At 37.8% G+C, this 10000-nt stretch overlaps 1 protein-coding gene across 4 annotated transcripts in view; it reads left to right on the top strand.

The window, feature by feature from the left end:
- Positions 1-10000, top strand: part of Atg7 (Autophagy-related 7) — a 31795-nt gene that overhangs the window by 17049 nt on the left and 4746 nt on the right. For 3 of the 4 annotated variants that reach the window (XM_070138455.1, XM_070138456.1, XM_070138453.1), the window contains exons 11-15: positions 127-315; positions 605-805; positions 2681-2796; positions 3270-3423; positions 5510-5686. In XM_070138455.1, coding sequence (XP_069994556.1) covers positions 127-315; positions 605-805; positions 2681-2796; positions 3270-3423; positions 5510-5671 — 822 coding nt within the window. In that variant the 3' untranslated portion in view covers positions 5672-5686. Of the gene's footprint in view, positions 1-126; positions 316-604; positions 806-2680; positions 2797-3269; positions 3424-5509; positions 5687-10000 lie in introns of those variants that run through there. The other variant, XM_070138454.1, reaches the window with a different exon arrangement.

Here is a 10000-nt window from a genome sequence, read left to right on the forward strand (position 1 = left end):
AACATTGAAAGATTAAGTACTATCAAGATCTTTGGTTCATTTCATTTCTCTTTTATTAAGGACTGTTACTTTCACAACTTTTAAATGGTTTTACAATTTATTTGATATCTTTTTCACTTTTTTCAGAATTCCAATGGTGTAGTACTGAGCATTCCAATGCCTGGTCACACTGTTAGTGACAGTTTAATCGAACAGGTCAGAAAAGATGTGGAAAAATTAGAACAGCTTATAGAAGACCATGATGCTATCTTTCTTCTTATGGACTCAAGGGAAAGCAGATGGCTTCCATCCATGCTGGGCTCAGCAAAGAACAAGGTCTGTGCTGCAGTAGTTCTGTTTATTTTGTATACTGGAATTTTTTTATATTTTCCCTGGTGGGGATTTTTCTAATTTCTGATTTAGAATATTATATAGATAGTTGTGATCAGAATACTTATTTCATCCATTTTGCTATTTCTATAATAGTAGCCACAAACTTCTGTGTCATTGTGAGATTTGATTCTTTCTCTGGCATTACTGTCTGCTGTGGAAATAATTATCACAAATAGTTTTGATAAATTTCCCAGTCTAACGTGATATAATTTCACACCTTCTCATCTTGCAGCTGGTCTTCACTGCAGCGCTTGGCTTTGACTCCTACTTGGTCATGCGCCACGGTTTCAGACAGAGAGCAGATGGAGCTGACACTGCCTCGTCTAGTACCTCAGACCAACAGGGTGCTATGGCAAGTGCTGTTCATGGAGCCCCCATTCCTGGCAACCTTTTAGGATGCTACTTCTGCAATGATGTTGTTGCACCTGGAGATGTGCGTTAGAACTTGATTTATCTTATTTTATTATACTATATCTTTGTTACTAATACTGTATTTTATAGAATTGTTATATTTATTAAATGTATTGGGTGTTTTCATTATTAGCTAGATTTTTTCATTAATTTGTTGTTAGCATTAACCTATTGGATCTGGTTCCGTCACGGAAATCACGGTGCCGAAAATATGGGTAGTGATTTACGTAAGTAGCCAACATCCCGGGCGTGCAGTGCGTAGGCTGGGCACACGTGAACACCCATGAGCAGTGACAAGACTATATGCTTCCCCTTTGCAAAGTTATTTTGTGTAAACTTTTTTAGCCTTTTTGCCATTTTCCATTGTCCATATTTGTCTTTTGATTTGCTTTGTCCTGTTGGCAGTAGCTCATTTTCCTTGCACAGACTCCATATCATCTCTCTATATAATAAATGACTCAGTGCAAGACAAAAAAAATATGGAACATTTTGTTATTTGTATCATATATCTCATTTTTTCGTAATTTTCAATTTTCCCTAATACAACCTGCACTGCTGGTCGCAGCGGCCAGGAATACAACGTGCAGCATGAAAATGGTGTCCTCCCTGAGGACACCTGGAGCCGGCGCTCTTCCAGTCACGGCATACGGTCAATACAGTCCACATTCATTTATCGATATTAATAATGCTATGCCCCCTTCTAAGTACCAAATGAGTCCAAGAGATTTGTGCATTCATGGTGTGTCTTTTCTGTCACCCTGGCCTTTGCTCATGACGACAAGTTGGCGTCACCCGGCCCACAGAGATTTTGCCCAATGACAACATGTTCACGTCACCCAGCTCTCGACCCAGATTTTTCCATGACAGAACCGTAATGTCATCCGGATTGTAGGGGTTAATATTTTTACCATGGATTTTATATTTATTATTTTTCTGTTTTTTTGGCTTCATAGTTATTATATCATCATTACTGTTACCATTAATTACTATTATTACTTCTATTGTTTTCTACCTACTTGATATTTTCCTTTATATTATGTATTTACTTTAAAGTCTGACTTTAAAGATTAAAAGATTTTGCAGACAAAACATTAGATATTAGTAAATTATGTAGCTTGTACATGTGAAAAATTTGCTTCCTAAATTTAATTTGGTAATAACTAAACTTTACTGGAAACCCTCTTCTATCTAAATATACTTTTAGAATGTTTGTTTAGATGAAACACCTTTATCTTGCAGTTTTGCCTTTTTATTTTGAATATAATACTAAGGTACATTTATCTTGAAGTAGACTGTTAGCCAAAACTATGTTTTCAAAACAGATATAGATATTTGCATGTAATTGGTTATGTCATGAATTTTCACAACATGTCTCCATTTCAGACCACTAAGAAATCAAGTTCTTTAACTCAAGAAGAAAGACCTTAAAATGTAGCAAGTTGTCAGTAGGCATAGACATTAGCTGCAAGTTGGTGTGCTCCATAGATTACAAAAAACTGTAACCTATTGATGGTGGGATTGCTTGTGCATATATGCCATGGCCACTTTGATTTTAGTTTATTGATTTTGCTTAAGCATAGGTTGCTCCTACCTGATTTCACCTGTTTCCCCTTTTCCTTGATTTTTTAAAAAGTTTTGATTTTATATTTCTTATTGCTATTAGTATTTGTAATGATATTTTGATAATACCATTGTCAGTGATTATGAAAATAGTAGAAATGATATGATCAGCATTAGAAAAAAAATGGAGCCATCTGTGCATGAACAAAATTCATATAACAAAACTACAGTGGACATTGCAATTACCCAGCACTAGTGTGTTAAAATTTACGCAACAAAACTCAGCCAACTTTACAGTCCAATTTATTGCCTTCCTTTCCCAATGTCTTTTCTTTAGTCAACACGGGATCGAACCTTAGATCAGCAGTGCACCGTCACTCGTCCAGGAGTGTCTTACTTGGCTGCTGCTCATGTCACTGAGCTAATGGTGTCAATTCTGCAACATCCAGACAGGTGAGCATTACTTTTACTAATTACTATATATTCTTTTACAGAACCAATAAATTTCAATGGTGCTTTATATAGCTATGTCAAAATTGGGTTCAGAATGGTTTTTGATGTGCAGTTAGAGGCTGTTATTAATTCCTTAACAATGGTCAGTCTCATGGATTGTTGTGTATAGTTTCCTGTAGTTCCTAAGGGCAAGGCCATCACAAGCTGCTTGATGAGAAAGGAGCCAGGCACAGGCTGTGTGATAAGCTGCTATACAAGAGTGTGACATTAACTATAGTTTTGCATTCTAAATAAAAGTTATTGTATATGATACAGATAAGGAAAAAGTTAATAGATAAAGAATTCACAAATTAGTAAATAAAGTGTAATCAAAATATTGGTTTAGGACATTCTTCACTACGACTAATACTAAATAAATGGAAGAGATTTTTAGGAAGAACAGACCTTTCTAACAACTACTTGGCATTCAACAGAGGATTAGCAGAGGCAGGTATCAGCAGTCAGCAGGATGTGAAGGAAGGTGTATTGGGACCAGTGCCTCACTCTTTGCGTGGGTTCTTAGGACGACACCAACAGCTTACTCCTGCAACAGCAGCATTCAAACAGTGCCCAGCATGTTCTGACAAGGTTGGACTTACTGATTTATAATATTAAGTCTCTGTGTTTCAAGATATAACTTTTTATGCATGAGAGGTACTTAACCTGTTGAATAGACCGATTCGGTGTGACGTCACGAGCAGGAGTCGCCATTCCACTTGGTAAAAACAAACTCGTTGCTCGCAGATACCTCGCTATCAACGTGAAGGAAAATAGCGTATGAATTCTTTGATTTTTCAAAAACTGAAGCGAAAAGGTGATATGAAGCAAAACTAGAAGCTGTGTAGCTAAAAGAGTACTCATACCGAAATCTGGATCGACGATCCTTTGAAATTACCTAAAATTGAATATTCCAATATCTACGACTATTCTATCAATAAATCACATGATAATAATAATAATTTTATAATAACATGATTTGCTACAGTAATGTATGACGTTTAGCTATGTAGGGTATTTTTCATTGAAATCAGTGCCATTTCCTAACATCACTTTCCTTCCCATTTACTAGGTGTTTATACAAAGGAGACAATGAAGTCAGGTAAAGGCCTAAAAGTGACGCATTTTTCTCTCTCCTCAATAATTTGACCTCAAGAGATAGGCCCTCTTCAGTTGTTTCTTCTGCCAGACCATATAGCATTTCAGACAGGCAACAGGCAACTGTATACCTGCTTTGTTTTCATTTAATGGAGAGTGCTTGAAGGCACTTGGGATAAAGTCTGGGTTAAGTGGATTCGGGGATGGTTTGCCTGTAAATATAAATTATGATAAATCAAATTTACTACAAAAAAGAAATAACATGAAAATGATATAATTGTTATTGTGCTTTTTAGAATATATGACTACTGCCAAGACCTAATGTCGACAATGTTGATCTTGTTTGGCCTTGATAGGTAGTTTAGATAGACAAGAGTTTGAAAGTGATTATCAGTCTCTGGAATTTGAAAAGTTGTAATATATTAATATGTATATCAGTAAAATGTTCTGAGCAGATGTAAACAATTTCCACCAGCCAAGCACTCCATGCATTTCATGGCCTGTAGGCCTACCCATCGCTTCCATTATTCAGTTTTCTTTTCGCGATCTGGGAATATATGAAAGGTTAAACCTGTCTTTCCCATCATGTTGTGGTTCGAACAACCAATGACAACACTGCTCCTTGGCATTTTCACGCAAAGAAACGAAATTCTCAGAAAAATTCAGTGACTTTTCGAACGAACGAGGGTTTGTTTTCACCAAGTGCTCGTTGCTAGGGGCCATTGCTAGGCGTTACCGAATCGGTCTATTCAGGTGCCTTACTTTGGCATTTGGACAGATATCTTGGCATTAGACATTCTCCTGGATGTGCAGCTTGTAGGCTCAGCCCATATGTACAGTCATATATGGTATCAAGACCTTGTCTCTTTACAATGCTAATAGCTTTTATCCTGGAGACATATTTTTGCTATATTGCCATTTTCCAAGAACTGTATTTCTCATTTGTTATGTTATACAAGATTGCAATATTGTTTTTCTTGAGCATACTCCCTATTATCTCTTCAGGTAGTTTACATTGTGCAACAGCAATAACAATAAGTAGCATTTTCAGTTTCCTGTATCACACCCTGCACTACAGGTAATGGTAGGCATGAATAGGTTCCTGTGCATGGGCATAGTGTCCTCACCAAAGCTAGCATTCTCACAGGTGTGGCTTATGGCAGGTATACTCCACCCTTGTTTACTGATGGAAACATTGTTGGAGCCCCTTCCTGAAGGCCCACTGAGTCAATTTCTCTTCGGCAGCTGTGTGCACACATGGCTTTGCAACATTTTCCCATGGCAAGACAGTCCTGTCACTCTGGCCCTCAGACAAATTTTCCATGATGAGACATGTCCGTCACATGCCCCTTGACTAATTTTTTTCATGACATGACATCCCCTTCACCCAGATCCAATGGGTTAGATTAGAGAACATGGCTATAGATTATCCCAATTTTGTGCTTTTCTCTTTAGTAAATTGTTAATCATAAGAAGAATGTGTATTTATTTGCTTTATTGTAATATAAATCAGAAAAAGAAATATTTAGATAGTCTCAGTAGTAAAGAGAAGTAAATTTCATATTTTATCCTGCTACAGGTGGTTTCAGCGTATAGAGAAGAGGGCTTTGAATTTCTCCTTAAGGTCTTCAATACTCCATCATATCTAGAAGACATCACAGGACTTAGTGCTCTCCAGCAGTGCACAGATGACTCGCAGGTGATGACCCCTTGGCCTGAAGCTGATGCATGGGTTTTGTAAAAGAATATGACCTATTCACTCATGTCTCTATTTATTTGCTTATACTTTAAATTATATAGATTTCCGTTGATATGTGTGTGTGTGTATATGTGTGTGTATATGTGTGTGTATGTGTGTGTATGTGTGTGTGTGCGTGTGTGTGTGTGTGTGTGTGTGTGTGTGTGTGTGTGTGTGTGTGTGTGTGTGTGTGTGTGTGTGTGTGTGTGTGTATGTATATGCGTGTATGCGTGTATGTGTGTGTGTATATATGTGTGTGTGTGTGTGTGTGTGCATGTGTGTGTGTCTCAAATCTATTCTGTTCTATAATTTTTGTTAATTGTTTATTTCTTTTTTTTCTATTAACTCCTCTTGTGTTTTCTATACACTGAAGATATTTAAGCAGTTTTGAAAATGCAATATGAAGTTTGAGAATCTTTTAGTTACACTAATAGAAATAGTTCAGCGTTTAATTGAGGGTACAGAGTATTTTGAAGATTGTATTTTGCTAAATAATTATTGAGGAATGTTGATGAATTCTGACTTAATGCTTATAATATTTAAGAAAACAACAGCCAACCCATTGACAACAGGTATATGTAGTATCCATTGTTTTTTTTGTTTTGGGAATTTTGTTTACACGTAAATGGCTCCATGAGTGCTTGGGCACCAAGGAGTCACGTAGGAGACCTATGCTACCTCACCTGCTTTGACTTTTCCACAGAGTTTTCAGATTTTTTTTTTTTTTTTTTTTTTTTTTTTTTTTTTTTTTTTTTGAAATCAATACCATTATTGCTATTATTGATATTAATGTTATCAACAATATTAATAGTAATGAATGAAAAAAATATATATTTCCAAAAGCTATGTAGGGCTATTGATATGTAAACCCATTCAATAAGCTAAGATCTCAGTGAACATGGTATTTTATGTACATGCCATCCCTATCAGCAATGGGTTAAAGTAAATTGACAAGTCAGAAGGTAAGAAGGTAGATGTATTGATATAAAAGTTTAAAAGTACCAATTATCAATTTAGCATTATTCATAAACTCTTGCATAGGTGTGTAATTATTTAATTTATTTATTTCATTTATTTATTTTGTAGTATTTCTATTTATTTTTTATTTTATTTATTTATTTTTTCAGGGGATATGTCAGTAGTGTACTCTTTATACATGATACACTTATTAAATGAGATCATATAGTTAACCTGATGCCATCAGGGATGGCATGTATGGAAATGCCTTGCCTAATGTGAGTTTAGTTTATTAAGTGTCTTTACACATAGAGGTACCACAAGCACTTTGTCACCAATTAATCAATTACTAGTACTACCTACCTTATTTCTGTACCATTTTCCATGATTTTCAGAAAGAGTGTCTTTGATCTTAGTAACATTATAATAACAAGGGTTGTACGGGTCCTGGAGAATCATGGAAAATCATGGAAATTGAAATAGAGATTTCCCGACCTGGAATATAATGGAATTTTGTTTTCAGGTCTGGAAAATCATTGAAATTTAGCATTTGTGTTTTAGAATTTTTATTTCTTACTTACATTTATTTATTTATTATTATATCATATATTTTTTTCAATTTGTATTCTGAGACAGTCTTCAGAGAGAAATCAAGATAAACTTCAGAAGATTGAGGGCACTGAATGAGAAGTTGAAAAGTTACACAGCCTAAATTGATACATGCTAATCCATTATAAGCAACTAGTCTCACTGAAGTGTCAATAAAACACACGAGTCATTACTCAAATCTTTAATATTTGGCAACACCAATAATGAATTACAGTTATTGTACATATTGTAATGGGATATATTTATCTTGAATATGCATCAGATGTTCAAGGATAAGTGTGAAAAGAGTCACAAACACTCTCTGGAAAGGCATGGAAAAGTCATGGAATTTTGATAACAAAACCCCCCCAGTACCTTGCTCGTTGTTGTTTTGGGGGTGGCTTAGGAGACGGAGACTGGAGCCCAGTATAGGGATTGCCCCTGCATTGGACTTCAGCCCTTGCCTCAACTAATTTTGCTTGGTCTTTTCTTCTTTCCTCCTACATATCATCTTCATCACCTTCTGTCCCATTCCTAAGGTGTCTAAACCATGCTGAAAGGATGGCTTTATGTCAGTCATGAACAGCCTCCGGGAGCCATGGGCACAGTATTCCCTAGGTTAATTGCCTAGCCCTTACTTCTTATGGGGACCCTGAGGGGTAGATTGTTTCTTCTTCCTATTTTATTCAGGCTCGCCATGGCCAATAATGAAGATTCTTTACCCTTAATAGGGGAATTAAGGCTTACCCCTACATCAACTAGCCTCTCTGATTTCGATTTGGATGATTTTCCAACTCCTGCCCCTCTTTGAATCACGGCTCCGACCACTGATACTAATACTCCTTCCTCGAGTTTTACTGACTACTCTATCTGTTCTGAATCACCCACCCAGGTTATTACTCAGCTTTGAGAATGCACCCCTTCCACTCTCCCAACATTCTTTTCTCCATCTCCTACTGCACAGTCTTATTCAGTGGCTACCCCCTCTTCCTTTATTACTACTTTTCATCCTTATTGTACTTCCCCACCCACTGATCCACTCCACTCTACACCACCCTATCTTCCTCCCGCTCCTGTCCTTCTACCTTTGCAAACCTTTTGAGTACTTTCCTTGGCCCAGCCAAGTTGGATCAATTCTTTGTGGTTCCCCCCACAGCCCCCTGTTCTGAGAATACCCTTCTCTTTCAACAGTGCCTCCAAAAACAAGTAGGCAAAGTTACCTATCACAGCCCCTCCAGTCGTTTACGCCAAGTCACAGTTACATCAGAATCCCAAGCATGTGCACTGTCCACTCTGACCTTACTGTCAAACCCATTCCTGCTGAACCTCACCTCTCTCTTAATACTTGTACTGGAACTGTTTCTATCCATACGACTGATTATCTAGTATATAACAAGAACTGGTCAGATTGTGAAAATTACCTACTTACCTGCCTCTGATTATGATGTAGTAGCAGTACAGCACAAGTTCCATGTCAATATTGCAAAGATTAGCTTCTGTAGACATGACCTCCCCCATGATGTTTATATTGGTGGATTGTTCTACCATGTCTGACCATATGGACCCCTTCCCCATCAATATAAGAAATGTTGGCGTTTTGGCCACCTAGCCAAACAGTTGCTCCACAATCTGCTGCCCTCTATGTGCCCACCTTCGTCATGACTATTCAAATTGCCCTGCTCAGTCACTTACATGTGCAAACTGTGGTGACTCCCATAAAGTATTTTATAGGAGCTGCCCTGCCTATAAGCTCGAATGTGAGGTAGCTATTGTCAGACTCAAACTAGGCCTCACTCTGCGTGAGGCTAAACAGGAAGCCTGACGATGAGGTTTTTCTCTCTCACCTATTCCAAAACAATCCTTCGCTCTGCAAGACCCCCCTCCCTTTTCCATTCTAAATCCAGATAATCCAATGTCTACCACTTCTTGGATACCTCCCTTCCTCCCCCTCACTTTATGTGTCACACCAGACAACCTAAACATTCTACTCCATCTTCACCTTCCACACCCTCTCCTGCACCCTCCTTTTCCTCTGCTCCTTGAACGTCTCTCCCCTGTTCTCCTCAGAAGAGATCCTTTATTTCTCAGACCTCCCTACCCAAACCCCCCCCAGAAACTCTTGAAGACATCCAAAAATTCCTAGATATAATCCAAGAAAATGTTCTGCTTCCTCATCCACTCTCCAATCCCTCTATTCCTAGTCCCTTTACATTCAAAGTATTTGCCGATGTCTATCCTCCTCCCCTGCAAGTTACCTCTACCCCTCTTCCTCCTACTTTTTCCCAACAAACCCCATCCTCTCCTTTGCCATGTATACCATTCCCCCTTTTGTTCTCCATTATCCTTACCTCTCCCCCCTGGATACTCAAGTGAATCCCTTCTGTCACAACAGTGTCCTCCTCCGGATACCTCCCCTGCTGACATTCTTCCTGATACTTCACCTCCTTCCCCAATCCCCTTATCTCATCCCCAAGACTCAGCCATCTTTACCCGTATTACTTGTTGATTATTCAGTAACCGCTTTTTTACCAATTTTCCTTAAAGCAATGTTACTATAGCTTCCCCAACAACAGATGCACCCCATTCCATCCAGTCGCCCAATACCCTTAACCCTTTCCTTTATTAATGTGCGATTTACATCATTTGCAATCCCTCTTTACCCTTTTCCCTATTGTACTATTCTGTAACACTAAAACCTTTAATATTTAACACTCTTTACACTAATCATTAACTCATTTACCCTTTCCATCACAATATTTTACCATAGTGCTATATGACCTTAGATGT

This window comes from Penaeus vannamei, chromosome 24, assembly GCF_042767895.1.
Source record: "Penaeus vannamei isolate JL-2024 chromosome 24, ASM4276789v1, whole genome shotgun sequence".
Taxonomy (NCBI): domain Eukaryota; kingdom Metazoa; phylum Arthropoda; class Malacostraca; order Decapoda; family Penaeidae; genus Penaeus; species Penaeus vannamei.